The sequence below is a fragment of the Podospora pseudocomata genome, assembly GCF_035222375.1.
Source record: "Podospora pseudocomata strain CBS 415.72m chromosome 2 map unlocalized CBS415.72m_2.2, whole genome shotgun sequence".
Lineage (NCBI taxonomy): Eukaryota > Fungi > Ascomycota > Sordariomycetes > Sordariales > Podosporaceae > Podospora > Podospora pseudocomata.
Genome location: NW_026946366.1, coordinates 2,625,331 through 2,646,033, shown reverse-complemented (window position 1 = coordinate 2,646,033; position 20,703 = coordinate 2,625,331). Strand labels below are relative to the sequence as shown.

Genomic DNA, 20,703 nt, shown 5'->3' with positions numbered 1-20,703 from the left:
TGCAAGCCGCAAAATCTTTGGCAAAATGTTCCCAGGATTACAATGTATTCGACTGGTCGCTACTTGCTAGTTGCAGAAATCAGATAATTATTTTGCCGGTTGCCCCGTAGGCACCAAACTCTTCGCAATCGCTATCATCAAATGCAGCCCCCAGCCTTTCCCTCTCTGCAAAACGCAGTCGCAACTGATCAACCCTATTGTTGGTACATATTCCTACAGAGCGTGTTCTGATGGATTGCGAAGAAAGAAAAATCACTGCATATGCTGATACTTCTTAGCCATAGTCGTTGTATCCCCAAATTATCAGTTACCAAAACTCCCCTGCAATTGATCACTTCACCTGCCCCTCGATAATCTCAACGAATGATGATCTCTTGCTCTCCATGGGGGTGATGGGGGTCACGTCGCTCGCATCGTCGGGAGAAGCGGATTCCTGGGGAGTGACAACGATTCCTGGGGAGTGACAACAAGCTCACCAACCCGAGCTGTAGCTTCCTCTACTGTCACCAGTGGTCCAGCGGGCGCGGGTGCTGGTACTGTTGGTGGTGCTGATGAAGGTCCCGACTTATCCTTGGCTTTCCTCGCAGCCTTGTAATTCGTCCCAGACTTTGTCCGTTGTTTCTGTCTGGGGTGCTGGAGTCGCCTCTGAGCTTGGTCTTGCTGTCTTGACCCCGAGTTGCTTTTGCGGCGTTCTCCGCGTGATTCGTCCTTGCAATAGTCTTCCGAGGGCCCGTCCTATCTGGCCTCCGAGTAGTCATTGAGGGCCACGCAGACGGCGCCACGATGGTGGCCGTTGTACTGTCTGATGATTTGTTGACTGTGAAGCTCCCAAAGGCGAGCGTAATGATCGCTGCATGCAGTGACGAGGTACGCACTATCGGCGCTGAAGGCACAGTCCCAAACCCATCTTTGGTGGCCAGTGAGTGTGGCTTCGAGAGGGAACGGTCGTGGTTCACTATCTGGACCCTGGGGTTCCATCTCTTTGACCTCCCAGATCTTTGCGGTATGATCCGCGCTGCATGTTGCCAATTTCTTGACGTCGGGCGAGAGGAGAATGCGGGTGATGTAGTGACTGCTGTGTGCTGAGAATTGGGTTAGGGGTACAAGAGTGGTGCGCTCATACTGCTGTTCGAGTCGCCAGACGAAGACATTTCCCTTCAACGGCAGGTCAGCACATCTCATTACCACGAGCTTCAAACGAGAACATGAAAGATCCACATACAACAGTGTTTGCGGCGCAGAGAAGGGTCCCATCGGTTGCCACGGTGACACTTGTCACAGACACATCTTCCTCTGGGATTAGTTGGTGTGAGCAGGTATTCTCGGCCAGATCCCACAGTCGGATGCTGCCAGCGCGGTCACAGCTGATGATTTCACCCTGGTTGGGATGAATTACGACGTCATTCGCAGGGGATCCATGGTTGTAGCTGCGCTGTATTGTGCCAGTCCTCGTCTCCCAGATCTTGACGGTTCCATCCTCAGAGCTCGTGACCATCCATTTTCCCTCGCAGTGGAATGCAACACCTGTGATGTTGCCCGTGTGGCCCTCGAAGACGAGAAGTGGCGCAGGGTTGGTCGATCGGATATCGAAAAGCTTTACGGTGTGGTGGCCGGCAGCAGCGAGGTAGCGCTTGTCTGGTGAGATGCAGAGTCGGTTGACCTGCGAATCAGGATGTTGGATCGTTCGGGAGCAGATGCCTGATAGAGCTTCCCAGAATCTGAGCAAGAGTGTTAGCCCCTTGATACGAGAGAATCTGCATTTCGATATTCCGGCTTGTCGTACCGTATTGTGTGGTCGTAACCCGCTATTATCGAACCCCAATGTCAGCCAGGCGTGTCAATAGCGAGTAACACCGAAATAGGATCTCTCAGAAGGGTCGCAACATCGCATAGCATGAGAGGAAAACTCACCGGTGCATAGAATAACGGACATCTTGTTCGCGTTGTTGCTATGAATCCATGATAGAATGCGACAGTCGGGAGAGGCTGAGGATTTTGCGGCAACTGTGGGCTGCACAGCTTCGGCTTGACGACGTTGAGCTGCTTAAAAAGAAGCCGTCGTGCAGGGAAGAGCGTATCCAATTAAAGTCACTGTGGGGGTAGAGACGATAGCCCCACAGTTGATCGGGCTGGAAGGGCAGCAAAGTGGGGCTATTCTATCAGCAGCTGCGCCATCGTGGGGGTCATGTTTGCGGTCGTCTCCACTTATGTAACATCTGTCAATGAGTAGCAACGTTGGGGATAACTTCACTGTGTTTGGAAGGCAGGGCAATCGTGCCTTCCACTATAGACGAAATAGCCAGACCATTTATCACGTGGAATTTTGCTGAGAAAAGAACACGACAATATTCTTCCAATCGAAAGAACTCGAAATACATCCACAGAATGCTATCTTATCAACACTCTCATTGCAGTAAAATCATTCCTTGTGTTTTCAACAGCGAGAATTTTATTTTTGACGCTCCGCACAAAGTTTACGCGGCCTTTCTCAGGGCCAGCCACATTTGTATTGGGCACGGTATGCTGGAACGGTTTTCTTCAGTTGGCCTCCTTATTATACACCACCCGCTTTTCCCGTACTACGGATTCACCACTCCCTCCCTACCTACCTGTATCCCATACATTGGCACACCACGATCTAGGGGATCATCTGGCTCTTTTCGATGTCTGAGCAACGATTGGATACATAGACCAGCGGTGTTACCCTGTCTGTACGCTCCTTTTGGAACCGCATTCTCTTCCACAACCCGGATGGATAGGTTTTCTACCCCTGAACGTCTCCAAGTGGCTGGTGACGGGCGTCCGGATCAAAAAGATGTGGTGTCACAAACTCCAGGTCGGTTGCTGCTCCATTCAACTTTGGAAAGAGGCGGTCAGGCGGACTTGGGGTTGGTTTTTATCGGGATGGCCGTGCCATTTCCCATGAAGACGCAGCGTGTTAGGCGACAGGAAGAAGTAACACCACACAACCTGCATCACATTTCCAAGAGATGAGAATATTCCTGCTAACTCAGCTCAACTGCTGCTCGAAAACCCATCTCCTTCCGCGCAGCGTAGATATCAACATCCGTCGGGCTCGCCTACTGTATACCTTACCCACCGAGATTATTTACCCTTCGACCTTGTCAGTAATCACGCTCAACCTATGGTATCGTGAATGATGAATTTGGATCTTTGGGGTCTCAAAAAAGGCAAGCTTTTCGGCAGCAGGTCCTCATGACAAACCATTTGCTAGGGCCCCTGGGCTTGTGGCTAGCCTACACAGTGTTCATTCCGACGTTGGACAGACGTTGACGTTTGACTCTTACTTCCATTCAGCTACCCGATGCCTGTTCGGGACGGCCATGCTTGCTGCATTTCCTGCATCCAAGACAGTCAACAGCGGCCAACCTTCCGGATCCGACTCACCGGACCACAATAAGCCACTGCAGTAAACATTGAAGCCGAGCCTACCTGGATCGATCGAGTCCATCGCTGCAAGATGAATGATTGTCTGAGCCTGTGAATCACAAAGAAAGCCACACCCGAGAAGCATCAGCGGTCCCGGGGCCCCAACGGGATAACGGCTGGCGTCGCCAATCAGGCCCCAAGTTCTTTCGCATTGCCTGGATAGAACCAAGCCTGGCTACTCCACTATTACGAAAACACAGCTTGCTTTGCCCTACAAATGTGGAATAGTCGTTCCCAAGCGGCTCTGAGGTGGCTATCGCCGATGCACGTTGCCGTTCTGGTGGCGTTGGGATGATGTTCATGCACGATTTCGCATTCAGGGGTCGTCGACAACCGACGACATGGCTCCATGACGCGAGGCAGGGTAAGCTGAAAGTGCTATTCTTATTTGCTCAAGTTTCCTCTATGCTAACCCATTGTAGCCTGATCAAAGTCAAACGACCGCCTCGAATCCTAGCCAGCGTTACAAAAAAGCCGTACTCCTGCGCGACCCGAACCATACGGAAGAAAGTATACCAGAACACCAAAACCCTTGTTACCTGGGGACTATACCGTAACACCAAGTAAGGCATAACTGCGGAAGCCAAAGTAAACGAATGGAAAACCGACCGCCAACTCGGGAACTCCTCGCACACTGACATAACCAAGGCGATCTGTTATGATGACTCAGAACACTCAACATGGCTAAGAGGCTACTGCTGAGTGGTAGTATATGCTGGCTGAGCCGAACGCCTCGTCGCGTTGGACTGGTGGTAATGAGGGCATGGTTCCCATTCGAGTCCCGTGTTCTTGCAAGATCCACAACCCCTGTACTGAATTAGCCTGTGTACAGAACGGACATCGAGCCCAAATTTTTCTCTTACCATCGAAGATTGCCTCCGCAAACGTGGCAAGTTGCCGGTTGGTACAGACGACCATCAGACCAAACGCAGCATCCGCAGGACTCGGGATTGTTGTATGAGTTCATGGTGTTATTTAATTGACTTGTTAAGAAGGTGTTGTTGGGTTCTTGTGGTGTCTTTGTGGGGGTTTGGGGGATAGCAGCTTGAAGGAAAGACTCTGGATATCTCAGGAAACAACAAAGCATACAGAACACGGGGACGTTTGCGGCTTTTATGCTAACGACGACCCGCCACTTTGGTTCACCCGAGGTGATGATGTTGCTTGGAGGACACCATCTCACCGCTAGGAATGCTTCGGATGCCATCAACATCGCATCATCATGTTGCAACAGACCAATGGCAAGCTGAACTCCGGATGACCTTCTCAAGATGGTCTGCTGATCACAAAGCTCGGCCGAGAATAGCGCTGAGCTCGAGTGACAGTGCGGAAATAGCACCATGTTTACACATCAATAGGGTCGGCGGCTTTCGCGGGGACAAGCAAGTGAGACATGTTACTGGCCTCGCCGACGTGGGTAGTCAATGGGTATCCAAGGATCAACCATGTCGACGAGAACCACCTTTTGAAATTCCGTAAAAACATCTCCCGGAGCCTGGAGTTGCCTTGTATCGGGCTGGTCGTGGTAGACAAGGCATCAAGATAACGGGCACCTCACCGAGAGTCGAGATCATGCAAAGAAACTCCTGCCAGTACCCGCGACCCCAGGCCCATGATTCGTCGTTTCTTGTTCGGAGACAAGTTCTCTACACCCTTCGATGGGCCGGTAGACACCCCTTTGTGCGGCTATCTGCATACGGTCCTGCACTACAAAGCTAGAAGGACCTACAAAGTGACTTCTCGACTAGTGGCACCGGGCTTCATTGATACTCGAGTGTCAGCAATTGTCGTCACACAGTAAGTGACTTCAGAGTTCGGACTGTTGAGCTACTTTTCCCTATGGATATGAGCTTTCGTTTCTAATGCAAAGGCCCGGGAGCGTACCATTGCATTGGAGAGCATGTCTCGGCAAGCGCATTTTGACACCTCAAAGACAGAGACATAATTCCTGCAGTGACGAACTCCGAGCGAATGAGACATGTCTTTGAGGCGGGGTTCTGTTCAGGTACCCTTTTTTTCTTCTGCCTGTCCCAGATTCCTCCAGCTCATTTCTACGAAGAGTACCGGAGCTGGTGGTACCAAAGAAGCGGCTCAAAAGTTCCGATATGGCCAGTCAGTGACTCGGGCTCATTGTTGCGTCCGAGATCACTTCCGTTCCGCCTTGGCCTCCCAGGGCAGCTTCCGGGGTGGGGGGAGCCTCTATTTCCATGTTGTGCATTGGAAATCTTCGTCGACGCCCTATCCGCAGACATCCTTGACGACCTACCTAGCTCTGCACATGGTGACATGCTGCTTGGGGCAGTTGTGTAACAGAGCTAGGGCTTCAAACCGACCTTGCTGACTGTTTAGCTATCCTCAGACATTTTACGGAACGGAGGACCCGATCATATATCCGGTTCGAGCCTGGGTGCTCAACATTAGAACGGTGTCATGTGGGCTCATGTGCGGATTTGGGCCACCGGGTTCCCTTTGAATGGCTGTGTTGCAGTCGAATCGACGAAACTACCGCTCCTGGAGGGAACAATTGATGCGCACCGTGGCGTTTCATGTGAAGCGAAGAGGCTGCTCCCGATCTTCACAAGGACTTACGTTTCCATTGCTTTTCGGCATTGCGTCTATGATGCGGTCATGATCCACCTTCTCGGTATTGCTCGGTCAATTCATCCCTCATTTGGCACGGTATTGGACAGAGTGACGGATGTCGACAATTCAAATTCCTTGACCGTTATCTCCAGCAGCATGATAAATCGAGGATACCTGTTGATCTACCGAGCAACGAAACAGAACACAAGAGACTCGTCGGCTGCCTACCTGAGATTATTGCCCACCGGTCAGATTGAGGGGTCTCGATGAGAGAGGCAGGAGGGCGGGAACGTACGGGGACTGGATGGCAAGCGAATGTGGCTTGCTCCTCCAACACCAAAAAGCAACAACGAGCGGCTCAGAAATCGGCGACTGAATCTCGGTCGCAGACAAAGAATGACCCCAGATCTCGACAACAATCACCGATTCGCAGTCTTGACCCTAGGGTAGGGGGAGGGGTCGGAAGCCGGCAGCAAAGGTGGAGTCACGACCGTTCAAATGTGATAATATCTATCATTTCTGACCATCTCGGCTTTGCAGGTGTCCGCAGCGAGATCGTCCCATTTCTGGAAAGCCACTATCATGGGGATGGACAAGAGAAGGATCCCCAGAACTCAGAATGGCATGCCGGGAGCAGGTATGTCATGTCATGTATGTCCTATGGCATGCTCATCCGGCAGACGTTGTTGTCTCTCTTGCCTGTCTCTACTTGCGCATTAGGCGGTGAGATATGAGCTATCTTTATGCCCATGTGAGCGTGACTGCATACATGCCCCTTATGCGCGTTGCACACACACATACAGGTCTATCGTAATCTTCACTGACACGCATTCTAGTAAACCCCGCTCTTCACCATGACGCTGGGTTCAAAACTAGCATCATGACCTACTTTCACAGCAAGGCACACGCATGCTTACCTCTCTACCAGTGTGCTCAGAGGTGCAGGTTTCAGTGCGTGGCCAACAAGTCTAGAACCGCAACCAACATTCTGACCAGTCAAGAACTGGGGACACAGCCTGCATGTCTCGGTGCGGGGGAATACTTAGTCTGGTAGGTCAATTGAAGACACCCCTTCCATGGTACATAACCCAAACACGCAACAACCCAGCGGCATACGACGAGATGGAGGTATTCAGCTTGGGTGAAGCTTGCGAAGGAGTGGGAGATAGCAGGGTGAGACAAGGGATCCGAACAATATCAGCAGGGAGAGACCAGGACCAGGATTAGGGCACTGAGGATTCGAGGACCACAGGACGACACTCATTGAGACAGGCAACAAAGAATCAAAATCCTGCGTTCTTGAGGAACCGGACAGGGAAAATGCTTGCTGGCTGGGCTCTGTGCCTTTTTACTTGGGTAGGGGGAAGCAATGGGAGGGGAGAGAACTTGCTTTTTCGGTCGGTCAATGACCTACTTGGGAAATCTCGCCTGCCAGTCAGAACGACAGGAGAAAGCGAGGGCTCCTATAGGTAGGAATGGGAACTGAGCAACACGCCGCTACAAGAGGCATCATGTAAAGCATCGGTGGTCAATGGGGGACGTTATTCGAAAGGCGGGTTGCTTTGCTGCACTGCACATGCAACAGGGTAGCACCAGGGTTCAAGGACAGGGGGGAGTGGGGGGGGAGTTCACTTGCACTGTGGGAGGTATCTCTTGATAACTTCCCGGCTCGCCTCACTTTCGAGTGGTACTTGCTCACCGAGTTTCTCAGTGCATGTGGAACATGAGGGTTTAGGAAACGGGGCCAAGGGGGACCGGTGGGATGGGACTGCAGGGCGTGGCGTTTTTGTGGTCTCTGGGACCCGCGCATTCTGTTAATGTGCGTATGAGAATGAGTCGGGATGAGCCATCCGGGATGCCAGAACGGGAGGTTTTATCCCGTATGTGGTGACGATTGAGTGTGTTACACGCTCCTCGAAATAGGAGACCGTGGGAAATGGTGGCTGGGTTGGGCATCAGCGGCGGAAATAGGTAAGGCAGGGTGGCTTGATATAGGATGTGCAGGAGGAGAGCTGATGATGCTGGATGTGGTGTTGAGAGAGAGCTGTTCTTTCTGGTGGTGGGGGGACGAGGAAGAGAGCGGAAGAGGGACTGGCGGGGTGTCGATGGATACCGAGTCCGAGAATATGACAAAGCAAGGGATTCCAGGTTTGTGAGGGTACACAAAAGTTTGGTTGCCCTACGACGCTACGATTACCCAAGCCGACGGATTGGCATGAGTGATGGCATGTGGTTTCTTAAGGCGTCGGGATTCTGACAAGGCTGGTGGGACTTGTGGGACGGTGATCAGGAAGAAGCTGAGGTCTGTTCGACCTAAAATAAAAATGGTTGTACTAACTCGTGACTTTTGTGGGATATGTTGACGATTTGCTGTATATTGAAAACCCAGCGTGTGGTCACCAAACTTGGTTGAGCACGCTTTTGTTACTCAGGCAGTAGGCATGACAGCCTGGTGTTGTGTCATTTTCAAAACTCATTCATTATGGCCAGGGACTACTTCGCATGATAAGCGGCTAAGTCTACAGAGCAAGCCGACATTGGGCCTCGAACCTCCCCGGTCGTCTCCTCGAAGGAGGAAATGCTCCAGATATGAGAATGGGTCAATAAGGATCCAGAAATCTTTTGGTCGCCAAGAATCCTACGTTTATCAGCTTTCAGTTACAATAAGTAAAGCAAACTCCAGCCATGCTTTTCAGCCATAACCTTACTGAGCTTCGCTCCAATCAGCTGTATGCTGGATGAGGGCCATCACGAAACAAAAAGCAATTGCAGAAACCGGATGCAAAGACCAATACGAACGGACGAGGTAAGCCCCAGCCATACACGAATACTCATACAGGCAATACAGGAGCAACAAATGTGATATCATGATCACCGTGGGGATGATGGACGGAGACGGCCTGATTCCCATCACTGTGAGCTTTTGCTCTCAGAGTGTCGTTCAGGAAGACAAATATCAACCGTTGTGCCAGACCCAAACCTCTCAGCTCCAGATCCTTTCCAGAATAAGGCAGTATCATGAGATTTCGATCCAGGCACCGGATAGATCAGGATCGCAAACCGCCGACTTGCTTTGCCCGCTCCAACTTTCCCATAACCGAACTCCCATGTCGGAGCAAACCGCGTTGTGAATTTCAGGTTCAATTTTCCCATCCCTTGATAACCCGATCTGATCTGAGAGATTGGCCCAGATCAAACCGTCACGTTGTTCAGTTCACCTCGGATTAACGTTTGTGCAGTCATCAAACAGCGAAAGTGGTCGCATTGGGGATTTCTGGGGAAAATCTAGAATCCCCAAAATCAGATGTCAGATGCCAACCGAGCCCAAACTTGGGATGGCATCTCCACTTTACCTCCCCAACCCCAGCTCCGCCCAATCACAAACTTCCCATTCATCCCCATTCAGCCCAGCTTGCCAATGCCCACCCCCGGCCACCTCCGACAATCACACCACGGGCGGCGCCAAGCTCCCAACGTCGTCAACGGCGAGGGGCCCATGGCACGATTTCCACACCCAGCTGGCCAGATGGTGAGGCGAAACGAGACCGCGGTGGCCCGAGCTGTTACCCAACTTTGCTGACGGCCGTAGGGCTGATCTGGTGCTTCTGGGTGAGGGTGGTGCGATTTTGTGTGTGGGAGCGCCTGATTTTGTGTTGGCGACGGCGTAAACGACGAAGAGGAGCCGGAAGCTTGGGAGCTGGAGGTTCATTCCAGGCTTTCGGTACACGAGCTTGGATACCAACCAGCCGGATGGATCGATTCGGGAGATGATGTTGGTCAAGGTGGTTCATTCTGGGCTTTGATGGAATGACTTTTGTTGCTGGAAATAGTAATATATAACTTTTGACCATCATCCTGTTTGTACCTTTCCTTTTTTGTATCACCATCATCATCAACAGCTTCATCAACACAGCTCCTCGATCTTTCAGATCACCACCACCAACAAAACAAACAATCTCCTCTCTCTCTGTGTACTTTTAGTACCAACATCTCAACTTAACCTCTACTCATCACCACTTCAAAAAACAAAACTTCAAAAATGTCTCCCATCCTTGCCCGCCTCGCCGCCCGCAACGTCGCCTTCCGCGGTGTTCAGCAGCAACAAAGAACCTTCTCCGTCTACAAGTCCCTCCGGCAGTTCGCCCGCTCCTTCGAGCACGCCCCCTTTGAGCGTCTGCCCGTCTCGACCAACTCTGCCGCCGCCGACTGGGGGAGACAGATCAAGAGGGTTGGAAAGCAGGGTGCTGTGTATGTTTTTTCTTCTCTCCCCCCATTCAAATCAACAGAAGAGATGGCTAACATTTGACGGCGATGATACAGTTACTTCCCTGCCATTGGCATGATCCTCGGGTGGCCATACCTTGCTGCTTCGGGTCTTGATGGTCGTGTTTAAAACATACCTACCTACAACTCCCTATCAAGAGGCACTCTCTTCGATGAAACACACACACACATCCACCACGACACACATGAATATTTGCTTTGTTTGGGTATAACGGCGTTTTGGGATACCAATTGGGTTGGTTGGGGTTTTGCATAATGGATGGGCTGGGAGGTTGGCTCAGTCGAAAGTATATTATTGCACAACAGAACACACAGGATTTAGAGCGTTATACCTACACTCTTAGGTTGGTGGCTGGTCTGGGGAGTATATACAAACACAATCAAAATGCAATGAAACCTCCAGTATGCAGATTTCAGAAAACGCGTTTCCTAGATTAACCCAGTGTCGGAACCCAGCAATCTCAGGCACTCTGACCATCCTTCCGCAACATCTCCTTAACATCCTCGTCAATGCCATCGTTTCCAAGATCCGGGAAGTCATCCGACGGCGCTACCTTGCGCTTCTTATTGGACCCGTTGATAGGCACAGCTTGGTAGTTTGCAGCAACGCTAGACAGCATCTCAATCCCCGGGGCAACTACTGGGAATGTGGGGGTCTGCTGAGGCACACCATTGTTGCCATTCTGCTCGGTTTTGATAGGGTCGCTCTGAACGTGCTCGTCGTCGGCATCGCTCTGGGGAGGTGGCGTCAGTGCCTCAAACTGAGGAGGCTCGGGCTCGGTAGAGGTTCTATCCTCCTGTTTGGTGACCTGGCCGCTAAGGATGGTTGCCTCGACCTGGTTCTTCTTGTGCTCAATCTCAGTCCTGCGGCCGCTGAGCAGCTTCATCTGAGCCTCCTCCTGTTGGAGAGCGTTCTGGTTCTCGGCCAAAAGCTTCTCTAGGCTTCTGATCATCTCCTTTCGGGTGCGCAGGCTCTCCGCGACAGCACCCTCGGCGTTGGCCAGGTTCTTGAGCAACCCATTCAGACGAGCCGCCTGAAGAGGCAGCGCCGTCGCCTGTGCGGTGGCTGGGTCGGAAAGCTTCTCGTACTCTGTCTGGGCGTTGCTGAGAGCGGCTTTCATGGGAGTGGCACTTCTAGTGACGGCCTGGTGTTGAGCAACCAACGGCATGAGCTCAGAGGGAACAGGTGGGCCTGACGAGTGGAAACCAGAGCCGCCAAAGGTACCGCCATTGTTAGTAGGGCGTGATTTGTCAAGTTCTAGAACAACAATGCGTTAGTAAGGAGCCACGGAATCGCAAATTTGCCGTATCAGGTTACTAACCTCCCATGCGCTCATACAAGCCCTGGATAGTCTCTCTGTCAAAGACGCTGCGATCCCTCCAGACATCCACAACTCTGCGAAGCTTATTCTGAACCTCGGAATTGGCACCCTTATATGCCGACGCCGTGGCCTCGGCGATAATAGGGGCAAAGGCAATGATGAAATCCTCCTTGTGGCGAGCCTTACTCTGCTGAGTCACCTCTGTATTAACAGTCAGCAAGGTGAAAACAAAGCCAGCGACTTAGTCGAGGACGGCACTCACCATTGGCGAGATAAATCATGTTGAGCCTCTTGGGCGGTGGTAGGTCCTTCAGTTTACCAAGCCACAGGTTGACTGTCTGGGCTGCATGGCGTCTACAGACGCAGTTAGCATCTACAAAAAGCAGAGAAAAAGTCTCATCGAGACTCTGGCTTAAATTGAGGTCGAAACGTACCTGTGGAACATGATCCACTGAGCTGTCGTTGCGATGCTCTCGTGCGTCTCGTTTAGAGCCGAGAGCTTCGACAACACGGCATCATTGGTATATGCCATTGTTGAATATACAGACTGAGAAAACAGATAAAATGTGTGGATGTGTTGCTATGGCCTGCGGGGGTTGGTTGAACACAAGATGGCCGAAACTGAAGCAGACGGGCAATAAATCTGATGATAATGGGGTGGTTGTGAATGGGTCCCCAATCAGAAGCTTGCTCTCAAATCACGGTTCAGATGGCCGAACTTTGAGAAAGCGGACGTCGCGGCTTGCTTTGGCCTGCAAGAGCTCTGCCACGAGTAATCGCACTATCAGGAGCTACACTTCCTACCAAACGTCCAGGCGTAGTGGCCAGGCAGAGAAGATGGATGGGACAGAGTGAATGCGCAGTTTGTTTTTTGTTTGTTTGCTGCAGAGATGAAATGGGAAAAGTAGATGGGGATGTGGAAGCTTTAAATGGATCTGGGAAGTTGTTGCCCAGTTCCAAATGCATCAAAGACTGTTTCGGTACCTGATTATTGCATAGTCGTGGCAGTGTGCCCGATTGAAGCATATGCTGGAGCCTCCCCTTGTTAGCCAATCACTCCTGCAAGCTCCAGGTGCCAGCCAGCCAGAGCCCCCGGAGCCCAGCGCAAGCGCAGCAACCTGGCGCGATCAAAGGCACCTCTTTCTGGATTTATTCGAACAAACACCACCACCGATCCTCCAAACCTGCCATTCTGTCATATTCCTCGAATAACCTCGCTTGAACTTCGGCACCACCAGACACAATCACCATGGCTGACAGATTCCCATCGTTGGAGGACTTCGACTCCGGCGGTAAGTCGACTGGAGCCCCCTATATACCCTGTACCTTGATGGAAACAGGTCGCTTCTAACACTTTCGCATGCAGCCCAGACCGGCGTCCAGGATGCCTCCGAGGTTCCCACAACCAGCAACTTCCTAGAGCGCGAGAAGGCCATTCTCGGTGACGACGCCAACCAGTTCGCGACAGTCGAGGACGCCGGCTTCGACGAGGATGACGACGACCTGCTAGGAGGCGGCATCTCTGCCACCGGCAATAACAGTGCTGCGTTTGATAGCCAATTCCCTGACATCACCAGCCCAATTGAGGTATGGAAGAACACCCAACATTACATGCCGCTGTGTCTGTGTATAAAGAGTTTCAACGTTGACGAGTTATCAGGGCCTCACACCCCCCGCCGGAACCACCACCATCACCGGTCCCTCCGTCAGCTACAACTCCGGCTACAACGCTTACGCCCAAGAGGAGGAGGAGCCCCAAGTGATTAAGGAGTGGAGGGAGAAGCGGGACGCCGGCAACGCCAAGCGGGCAGAGCAGTTCGCTCAGCAGCGCGCCGAGACGGTCAAGGAGGCCCAGCAGAACATCGATGACTTCTACGAGAACTACAACAACAAGAAGGAGAAGACCATTGCCCAGTCAAGGAAGGAGGCTGAGGAGTTCCTGGCCAGCCGTGAGGACACCACATCGGGCGGCACCAGCTGGGAGCGCATCGCCAAGATTGTCGATGTGAGCGGCAAGGGCGCGAAGGGTGGTGCTTCGGGCTCTGGCAAGGAACGATTCAGGGAGTTGCTGGTCAGCTTGCGCAAGGACGAGAAGGCCCCCGGTGCTGAGGGTTATTAAACCTGTTGAGACTTGGAGGTTGGAAGCTGAAAGGTGTGGTGACGATACCCATCATAAATTACAACGAGGAGCCATGGCCTATTCGCATTAATGTACTTTTAGATGGGGCTTTATATATTTGCTGCACAGGACTTCTCGGGTTTTAAGGGTGTAGGCGTCAAAAGATCAATGGGAGCACAGCTTTTTTTTTGCCAAAGGAACATATAGCATACAAAAAGTGACTTGAATACAACTGCTAGAGTGAAAGAAGACCAACCAGAATTCATCAAACATATCAGCCTCGGCAAGCGGCGGACATACCGAATAAGCTCAGTTATCCCGCGCCATCATAGGACACACCACATGGAAGAAACACATTGGTAAATAAAGGCAACCTCCGTTCTATTGCTGTTTCTCAGCAACCTCTTGCTACACACATGTACAAGTTTCCAGCGGTGGTCCAAGGTTCGATCCCCGCCTTGTTCTATCTCCCCTCACTTCCCACGGCTAAACTGCATCATCTGATATGCGGTAGGCTTAGTTCTTGCCGAACCAGGTCTTGTAACCGCAAACCTGACGGCCCATGGCGTACATGGAGGCTGTTTTGATTCTGTCAGCCAAACTAACTGTCTTTGCTGGTACTCTCAAGGAGTGATACATACCACCGAAGGTACCCCACATGAGGGCGTAGTAAGGGGTGAGCATGAGGCCGGAGCGGGGGCTCTGTTTTGAGGGAATCGTAGGTTAGTACGTCATGTTTGATACCTCCTCGTGTTGCCATGTCCGTATTCTGCTTTTGAATGACCGCCAGGTCTTTCCAGCGGACAGAACCCCCTCCACCTCTGTTTTCCTTGCGACTGGGGAAGGGGAACACTCACGATTCTCCAGATACGAGTGTGAGCCCGGTAGGCAGCCTGGTAAACCCGCTGCTGGTGGGGGACCTTGTTGGGAGCGTCGACGAGACTACAGACAACCCATTAGCCTTTTCTGTTCCTTCTCTCCATATCCCCTCCCTCTGTTCTTCCCCCTCAACCCGACTACTCTATTCCCCGTCGTTGTTCACGTCGTGATTGTTGTGGTGTCGCTTTCAACCCCTCTCCAACCGCAATCGTATGACCCTCCAATGTCGTCGGTATTTTCCCCCATGCGCGAGAATTGCAAGCTTCTCCCCTCCCCTCCCCTCCAAACTCCTATCCCTTAAGCCGAGGAATTGCTTACCCCATTGTGAGAAAAGTGAGCGGAGATTTGAAAAAGTGCGGTTGGTGTTTTTTGGCGGTTCGGCGTCGGCGACAACAAACAAAGCTGATGTTCAATTGATTCGGGTGGTCAGCAAGAGGTTCGAAAGCTTGGGACAGCGGAATGACGGAGCAAAGCGGGCTGTAACCGGGGAAGGTGTGGTCTGTGCTCCGGGTTTACTAAGCAGATTGTTCGGCTGCGAGCCCCTTTTGGAGCCTGGGCTGGAGAAAACGATGTAGTCTCCTGTTGAAAACGACGCTAGCCATATAGAGCCAGGATTGACTCAACATCAAAAAATGGTGAAAACGCACCAAAAAACAGGGTGTTTTCGTGCAGGCCCATCCGACAAATATTTCAACGGCCTCTCACCACAACAGCGAGCACCTCACTGGCTTCGGCCCGCAATTGGATTGTAAGACCGGTGTGGCCTTAGGTGGTTAAATTGGCCGGTGGTTCAATTGGCTGGTCAACTGGGTGGTGGTGGTGAGTGGTGGTTTTAACTGGATGCCGTCTAAGTTGCAACCGCACCAACGCGAGCCATTATCCAACACCTTCGATGGCCACGATGCCTATCAAAACATCTGTGGCATTGAATTCCAGGTCAAAAGTCCACCAAAACGTGCCAAACCAGGTGCAGATTGGAGCTAAAGAGGCCTTGCAAATGTGTGGGTTGTGCAGGCGGCCTGCCACTGGTGTTTTTGTATGATTTCCGACGTTGGTGCCAAATGTGGCTACGGCCGTTTTCACAGGAGACTACGTCGTTTTCTCCAGCCAGGCTCCTCCTTTTGCTTGTGAAGCTTCAACCCTGTCGGGTCCACTTTTTAAGAAGGAGAAAGGCAGTGGCATATAGGTATTAAATATCATACATATCTCAATTAGGTGGTACAAAAGCATTTGCGCTCTTTGCTCCAGTCTGGGAGCATTCTTCTAGTCCTTGGAAGCCTCCCTTCTACACTAGTCAAACAAACCCTCCAAATATGCGCCGTGCCAAGTGTGTATTGTGATCCCTCTAATCGTCCTCGCTTGGTGGGGGGCTGGGTGGTGAGCCCCCGTGGTTCTTGGGCTTGATGACCAACAATATGATTACCGCGGCGATTAGAAGCAACAAAAGTAATATGATCTTCCGCTTGATCGTCTTCTTCTGATATCCTTCTGCAACTTTGAGCTCCTTGGCAGCTTCTTTCACGTCGCTCGACATGGACTCGACATTGTAGTCTATCCTGTCCAGCATGGTGCCCTGGTCAATGACCATCGTTTGTAAATCGCGGAACAAATTCGCCAAGTCGATGATGCCCTGTGCGATCTCCTCAATCTCTCGCTCGCGTTGCGCAATGGCAGCGTCGTTTGAGTGGAGAAGTTTCTGGTGTGTAGCTGCCTGCAGTGTAGCTTGCGAATAAGTTCTATCCGCATCAGATTCCATAAGAGATGGTTCACCCCCACTTAATGATGTCGATGTTTGGTCCATCGGGCTTATCAGTCCAGACATGCCCTTGAGTTCTGCAAAAGTCAGCATCCGCCATAGCTCCATACTTGACAATTTGGGTGCATTCTTACTCTTCAGATAATTGCTCTGTTTCTTCCTAAACAACGAACTCGCTTCCTGCACCCTGGTGGCCAAGTTCACCTGGATATTCTTGGCCATAGTCTCGTCGGTCTTGCTCATCTGGCCCGTCTGTTTGCCCTCACGAACCATCTGCTCTATCCGTTGTATGCATCCGTGGCATTCGTGAAATCCCTTCGTGATGGCCTGCGTCAACTTCTCAATCTCTCTTTCCTCGGCCTTTTTGGTGTCCTCGTCGTTGAACCCCGGCAGCACATGTTTCTGATGCAGCCGTTCCAGCTTCTGGCTCTTTTGCGCAATATCGGCCAAGATCTCGCTGACTTCGTCTGACACGTCGGACCATCGTGGGGGAAGCAAGTCCATTTCGATCACGGCATCGCCATCGTCCACATCGTACGCTCCGGCAGATAACAGGCCCCTGCGGTCCTCGTCTGCCGAGAAGAGCACTCCTGTGCTTGCGCCGCTGCTTCCGCCGAAGCGCTCGCCCACGGTGGATGGCCCATATCGATTTCGTTGTGCCGGGTGGTGGGCGTAGGACTGCCGGTACGAAATGTAGCTGGATCAAACACGTTAGCTCACGTCTTTGCAAACAGAACGAACTGGCAAGCTGCCACCTACAGATTTGTGCGGTCTCGCCACATGGCGGACGCAGGAAGGGTAGAAGTGGTCCCTTCAATTCGCTATGGGAAGTTGTAAAGGAGTGAGGGGCCGTCTTGTGGTGTATGTTGCCGCAAATGTGGATGTTGCGACATCACATCGTAAATCACCGTCGTAATGCGCTCCGGCTACTCGCTCGCTCTCTGGATGATGACGCCAACTGGAAGCAGACACAATTGCCAATTGCAGGAGGCGCAGTGAGAGGTCCGGCTGGGACCCCTTGGCTGGCGCGCTGGAGAGCTGGAACAGCCTTGGGGGAAGGGCGGCCGTCAGCTGCCAGCACCTGTGGGCCTTATGGAACATGGCTGACAGTGACGGTGGAGCTGCCAATGCCAACAGAAGGCGGCGTGGTGCCTTGGCAGTTGCGCGCACCTAGGAGAAGGCAGCAATGCAGGCCCGCTGGAGGCCCGGGCGCCTCTCCAGAAGGGGGGGGCCCCGCATCCCTTCTCGAAAGCTTGCGTCTCATTTAATCTGACCCTCACGACGACTCCATCAGCTCGCCGAGACGCTACACTTCGTTCTTTGGCCTTCTGCAAACACCGCTGCTGCTAGATCAGATCCCTTCAGAATCGCTTCCACGCATCCATAACCAACTTTCGTTCACTACAAACACATCAAGATGGTCAGTCTTCCATGTCAACAGATGCGCCCGAGACCTTGAACCAACTGCCTGGCAACCCCGCGGTTGAGGGGACAATGAGGCGGCATTCGCAACACATATTCAGGAGAACATCGCAAGCTGACGTTGTTCGCTACAGGCCGACTCTCTCACCGAGGAGCAGGTTTCTGAGTTCAAGGAGGCCTTCTCCCTCTTCGTATGTCCCCCTTTCTATTTCTATCAGTGGTTCCTCCTGGCGCAAACTTGCTGACCTCTTGAACAGGACAAGGACGGTGATGGTTAGTGGTTCCCCTGTAGCCGAGTTTCCCAAATCTCCCCAACCCCGCCCAACGAGGCTCGCGTTTTGCACGTTCGACATTTCGTACGACGACGATAACGATGATTTCCGCCTGGCTTATTTCCTTTTATACAATGGACGAATCACTAAAGCGGTAAACAGGACAAATCACTACTAAGGAGTTGGGCACCGTTATGCGTTCGCTGGGACAGAACCCTTCCGAGTCAGAGCTCCAGGATATGATCAACGAGGTCGATGCGGACAACAATGGCACCATTGATTTCCCAGGTAGGCACCGCCAATTGCGCGCATGCGCATCTATACACGACCACATGGCTGACCAGGTGTAGAGTTCCTTACTATGATGGCTAGGAAGATGAAGGATACAGACTCCGAGGAGGAAATCCGTGAAGCTTTCAAGGTGTGTATACTCTCAGAGAGGGTACCTTCCAATTGGTTCTAATCAGGATGTGAAGGTGTTCGATCGCGATAATAACGGCTTCATCTCGGCTGCCGAGTTGCGTCACGTCATGACCTCCATTGGCGAGAAGCTCACCGACGACGAGGTTGATGAGATGATCAGGGAGGCTGATCAAGACGGTGATGGTCGCATTGACTGTAAGCACCTTGTCATATCATATATACACGGCAAATGCTGACAATCTACAGATAACGAGTTCGTGCAGCTCATGATGCAGAAGTAAACTCCGAAGCAGCCAATTTGCATTTAACGTCACGTCTTACGAAAACCTGCGTCTAATGTTTCGGATTTTTCTTTCTACTTCATTCTGGATGGGTCTGCCCCGGTCAGCGTCGGGTAGGGTTTTATCGCCAGAGGTTTGATATCAAACATCAATCGCAAGGGATTCCCCTGTTCTCTATTGGGCATCATGCTTGACGCCATCTCCACCCTATGGATGCTCCCCTTTTCCGGGGGGTTTCAAGGGTCAGTGGGGTACGCCAACACCAAGTATCAAACAGTGAAGGTGGTGATTGATGATTGAAGGGGTGAGAATCATTCAGCAAACACAAAAGACTTCTGGGCCTGCCTTCTGGGTCGAGGGGGTTAGTCTGTTTTTGTTGGCTATTCAAGGTCGTGAGCTGACCACCGCCTCGTTGTTTGTGTCTTGACGACTCTTTGCCTTTTCGACTTCAGCGCGATGTTCTTTGTGTCCAGCGGAATATTCTTAGTGTAGGGTTGATAATGAGAAGCCTGTTTTAGAAGGGAATAGACTTGTGTGTGTACCCAATTGCCCAAAGTTACACAGGAACAAGACAAGTGACACAAGCAATGAAGAGAGGGGGGAATAATAAGCTGACCACTAACGTCATTTTTGCCGAGCCAGCCGCTAGTATATAATAATCTTGGTCCCCCAAGGAAGCATCCGCCTCCTCCCGCTCGTGCATGATGATTGTGGCAGTGCTGGACGATACTATGTACTAGGGAAGCCGAAAACGAGGCTCAGCCCTATGGGGCTGGCTAAGGTAGAGGAACAAAGGGGAGGATGTGTAGATGATGCCCGATGTGATGCGAGAGGTGAGGTGAGGTGGGTTGGGTGTAATTATTCTATGTCGGGTGTTGTAGTAGGTGTGATTTTTCCAGTGATACCTTTCTTTACGTGTAGTTCTTCCCATCCTCCTCCGTTACCAGCTGGTTGTGTAAGCCCAGGCAATAACTCCATTCCTCCTTTTTCAGATTTTTACTCGATGACCTTTCCGAGAGGGAAGCAACACGTTGTTTTTGTTCAGTGTCTCTCTGGCATTTTTGTTGGTGAGACTTTTGAACAAGTGTTGCAAAGTCTCTTTTGGTCGAAAGGTGATGATTGGTTTCTTAAGCTTTTGTTGTCGATCGGGTGAGATACAGGGGCGGTCGTGGGATGCTACGAGTCCCGCCAGCTCGTTCTTTGACGCTCTCGCGGAGGCGGATGGCGGTGGGGATCATGACTGCGTCCATGCCGCATGTTGGGCCGCCGCCGCCGCCGGAGCCGAAGGAGGAGGGTCGGGGGAGGAAGGCTGCTGTTGCGGCGAAGGCGAGGAGGAGAATTCTTTTGGAGCGGGGGCTGAGAGGTTGTTAGATGGATGGTGAGCATGGAGATGGGGAGGGGGGAAAGGGGCTTACAATCGGATTGGTTTGGGGGGTTGTGGTTGTTCCATTTCGGTTGTTGGCTCTAGAGGATGCTTTAGGGTGGGTTTGGTGGAGGTTGAGGTGGATGGTTGAGAAATATGTATGTGGTGAGTTGGTGTGAGATTGAGGTCGGAGGGATGGGAATATCTAGGAGCTTTCTTATTTGGGAGGCGAGAGATGTAATGAAGTGAAGAGAATTTTGGGTTTGATATTGGCTGGTTCGTGGCTTGTGTCAGAGGTTAAACGGTCAGTCGGGTCGAGTTTTTCTACATTCAACGGCCTTGCATTTGGTATGCACTCCATAATCGCTTGGATATTGTTCCGCAAAGGGATTAATCGATTGAGAGCAACAGTTGTAATGGTTTATTGCTCTGGATAGCCGCACGTTGCAGCGGTTGCTCTTCGTATGAAATGAGTTTGAGATATCAACCCACGTATCGTGAGAAATTGAAAGCAACACTCAGTGTTTGTCTGGTTCAGCCCTTCTTTCG

General features: G+C 51.8%; 11 protein-coding genes across 11 annotated transcripts; 4 read left to right on the top strand and 7 right to left on the bottom strand.

The window, feature by feature from the left end:
* Window positions 1-5: 5 nt before the first annotated feature.
* On the bottom strand, window positions 6-2,051 carry LST8 (TOR complex subunit lst8). Its single transcript, XM_062888132.1, has 4 exons — window positions 1,912-2,051; window positions 1,784-1,805; window positions 1,223-1,718; window positions 6-1,155 (listed from the first exon to the last, which is right to left on the bottom strand). The coding sequence occupies exons 1-4, from the start codon at window positions 1,931-1,933 to the stop codon at window positions 736-738; spliced, it is 960 nt and encodes a 319-aa protein (XP_062746338.1). The 5' UTR covers window positions 1,934-2,051; the 3' UTR covers window positions 6-735.
* Window positions 2,052-3,805: 1,754 nt separating this feature from the next.
* On the bottom strand, window positions 3,806-4,792 carry QC762_212350 (uncharacterized protein; the record flags this gene model as incomplete). Its single annotated transcript, XM_062888131.1, has 2 exons — window positions 3,806-4,257; window positions 4,314-4,792. The coding sequence occupies 2 exons, from the start codon at window positions 4,790-4,792 to the stop codon at window positions 4,143-4,145; spliced, it is 594 nt and encodes a 197-aa protein (XP_062746337.1). The 3' UTR covers window positions 3,806-4,142.
* A 270-nt stretch (window positions 4,793-5,062) lies between these two features.
* Window positions 5,063-5,923, top strand: QC762_0045100 (uncharacterized protein; the record flags this gene model as incomplete). Its single annotated transcript, XM_062883412.1, has 2 exons — window positions 5,063-5,247; window positions 5,800-5,923. 2 exons carry the CDS (start codon window positions 5,063-5,065, stop codon window positions 5,921-5,923), a joined length of 309 nt encoding a protein of 102 aa, XP_062746336.1.
* Window positions 5,924-6,110: 187 nt separating this feature from the next.
* Window positions 6,111-6,617, bottom strand: QC762_0045090 (uncharacterized protein; the record flags this gene model as incomplete). The annotated part of the gene is made up of 3 exons (XM_062883411.1): window positions 6,111-6,207; window positions 6,329-6,474; window positions 6,558-6,617. The coding sequence occupies 3 exons, from the start codon at window positions 6,615-6,617 to the stop codon at window positions 6,111-6,113; spliced, it is 303 nt and encodes a 100-aa protein (XP_062746335.1).
* A 3,455-nt stretch (window positions 6,618-10,072) lies between these two features.
* QC762_212340 (uncharacterized protein) lies at window positions 10,073-10,728 on the top strand (the record flags this gene model as incomplete). Its single annotated transcript, XM_062888130.1, has 2 exons — window positions 10,073-10,281; window positions 10,354-10,728. 2 exons carry the CDS (start codon window positions 10,073-10,075, stop codon window positions 10,424-10,426), a joined length of 282 nt encoding a protein of 93 aa, XP_062746334.1. The 3' UTR covers window positions 10,427-10,728.
* QC762_212330 (uncharacterized protein) lies at window positions 10,531-12,585 on the bottom strand. Its single transcript, XM_062888129.1, has 4 exons — window positions 12,074-12,585; window positions 11,902-11,993; window positions 11,640-11,840; window positions 10,531-11,575 (listed from the first exon to the last, which is right to left on the bottom strand). The coding sequence occupies exons 1-4, from the start codon at window positions 12,169-12,171 to the stop codon at window positions 10,779-10,781; spliced, it is 1,188 nt and encodes a 395-aa protein (XP_062746333.1). The 5' UTR covers window positions 12,172-12,585; the 3' UTR covers window positions 10,531-10,778.
* Window positions 12,586-12,717: 132 nt separating this feature from the next.
* clc1 (Clathrin light chain) lies at window positions 12,718-13,993 on the top strand. The gene is made up of 3 exons (XM_062888128.1): window positions 12,718-12,931; window positions 13,006-13,226; window positions 13,300-13,993. Exons 1-3 carry the CDS (start codon window positions 12,889-12,891, stop codon window positions 13,756-13,758), a joined length of 723 nt encoding a protein of 240 aa, XP_062746332.1. The 5' UTR covers window positions 12,718-12,888; the 3' UTR covers window positions 13,759-13,993.
* Window positions 13,994-14,134: 141 nt separating this feature from the next.
* Window positions 14,135-15,256, bottom strand: QC762_212310 (uncharacterized protein). Its single transcript, XM_062888127.1, has 4 exons — window positions 14,956-15,256; window positions 14,616-14,700; window positions 14,400-14,460; window positions 14,135-14,336 (listed from the first exon to the last, which is right to left on the bottom strand). The coding sequence occupies exons 1-4, from the start codon at window positions 14,958-14,960 to the stop codon at window positions 14,275-14,277; spliced, it is 213 nt and encodes a 70-aa protein (XP_062746331.1). The 5' UTR covers window positions 14,961-15,256; the 3' UTR covers window positions 14,135-14,274.
* Window positions 15,257-15,791: 535 nt separating this feature from the next.
* On the bottom strand, window positions 15,792-17,452 carry tlg2 (t-SNARE affecting a late Golgi compartment protein 2). The gene is made up of 3 exons (XM_062888126.1): window positions 17,153-17,452; window positions 16,528-17,090; window positions 15,792-16,470 (listed from the first exon to the last, which is right to left on the bottom strand). Exons 1-3 carry the CDS (start codon window positions 17,173-17,175, stop codon window positions 15,983-15,985), a joined length of 1,074 nt encoding a protein of 357 aa, XP_062746330.1. The 5' UTR covers window positions 17,176-17,452; the 3' UTR covers window positions 15,792-15,982.
* Window positions 17,453-17,577: 125 nt separating this feature from the next.
* On the top strand, window positions 17,578-19,388 carry CMD1 (calmodulin). The gene is made up of 7 exons (XM_062888125.1): window positions 17,578-17,813; window positions 17,950-18,006; window positions 18,073-18,088; window positions 18,250-18,375; window positions 18,438-18,508; window positions 18,564-18,705; window positions 18,757-19,388. Exons 1-7 carry the CDS (start codon window positions 17,811-17,813, stop codon window positions 18,789-18,791), a joined length of 450 nt encoding a protein of 149 aa, XP_062746329.1. The 5' UTR covers window positions 17,578-17,810; the 3' UTR covers window positions 18,792-19,388.
* Window positions 19,389-19,572: 184 nt separating this feature from the next.
* On the bottom strand, window positions 19,573-20,431 carry QC762_0045020 (uncharacterized protein). Its single transcript, XM_062883410.1, has 2 exons — window positions 20,207-20,431; window positions 19,573-20,147 (listed from the first exon to the last, which is right to left on the bottom strand). The coding sequence occupies exons 1-2, from the start codon at window positions 20,239-20,241 to the stop codon at window positions 19,919-19,921; spliced, it is 264 nt and encodes an 87-aa protein (XP_062746328.1). The 5' UTR covers window positions 20,242-20,431; the 3' UTR covers window positions 19,573-19,918.
* Between the last annotated feature and the right edge of the window lie 272 nt (window positions 20,432-20,703).

Excerpts from the sequence above, each read along its gene's own strand:
- LST8 (XM_062888132.1), bottom strand. The coding sequence starts at position 1,933 with ATGTCCGTTATTCTATGCACCG. Across the intron at positions 1,806-1,911 it reads GTCCGTTATTCTATGCACCG|CGGGTTACGACCACACAATA; the intron begins GTGAGTTTTCCT and ends GTTCGATAATAG. Across the intron at positions 1,719-1,783 it reads GGTTACGACCACACAATACG|ATTCTGGGAAGCTCTATCAG; the intron begins GTACGACAAGCC and ends ACTCTTGCTCAG.
- clc1 (XM_062888128.1), top strand. The coding sequence starts at position 12,889 with ATGGCTGACAGATTCCCATCGTTGGAGGACTTCGACTCCGGCG. Across the intron at positions 12,932-13,005 it reads GGAGGACTTCGACTCCGGCG|CCCAGACCGGCGTCCAGGAT; the intron begins GTAAGTCGACTG and ends TTTCGCATGCAG. Across the intron at positions 13,227-13,299 it reads ACATCACCAGCCCAATTGAG|GGCCTCACACCCCCCGCCGG; the intron begins GTATGGAAGAAC and ends ACGAGTTATCAG.
- QC762_212330 (XM_062888129.1), bottom strand. The coding sequence starts at position 12,171 with ATGGCATATACCAATGATGCCGTGTTGTCGAAGCTCTCGGCTCTAAAC. Across the intron at positions 11,841-11,901 it reads CATGATTTATCTCGCCAATG|AGGTGACTCAGCAGAGTAAG; the intron begins GTGAGTGCCGTC and ends CTGTTAATACAG. Across the intron at positions 11,576-11,639 it reads CTTGTATGAGCGCATGGGAG|AACTTGACAAATCACGCCCT; the intron begins GTTAGTAACCTG and ends TTGTTGTTCTAG.
- tlg2 (XM_062888126.1), bottom strand. The coding sequence starts at position 17,175 with ATGTGGCGAGACCGCACAAATCT. Across the intron at positions 17,091-17,152 it reads TGGCGAGACCGCACAAATCT|CTACATTTCGTACCGGCAGT; the intron begins GTAGGTGGCAGC and ends TGTTTGATCCAG. Across the intron at positions 16,471-16,527 it reads ACAGAGCAATTATCTGAAGA|AACTCAAGGGCATGTCTGGA; the intron begins GTAAGAATGCAC and ends TGACTTTTGCAG.
- QC762_0045020 (XM_062883410.1), bottom strand. The coding sequence starts at position 20,241 with ATGGAACAACCACAACCCCCCAAACCAATCCGATT. Across the intron at positions 20,148-20,206 it reads CCCCCCAAACCAATCCGATT|CCCCCGCTCCAAAAGAATTC; the intron begins GTAAGCCCCTTT and ends ACAACCTCTCAG.
- QC762_212310 (XM_062888127.1), bottom strand. Across the intron at positions 14,461-14,615 it reads ACACTCGTATCTGGAGAATC|AGCCCCCGCTCCGGCCTCAT; the intron begins GTGAGTGTTCCC and ends CCCTCAAAACAG. Across the intron at positions 14,337-14,399 it reads CATGTGGGGTACCTTCGGTG|CCTCCATGTACGCCATGGGC; the intron begins GTATGTATCACT and ends GAATCAAAACAG.
- CMD1 (XM_062888125.1), top strand. Across the intron at positions 18,376-18,437 it reads TGGCACCATTGATTTCCCAG|AGTTCCTTACTATGATGGCT; the intron begins GTAGGCACCGCC and ends GACCAGGTGTAG. Across the intron at positions 18,509-18,563 it reads AAATCCGTGAAGCTTTCAAG|GTGTTCGATCGCGATAATAA; the intron begins GTGTGTATACTC and ends CAGGATGTGAAG.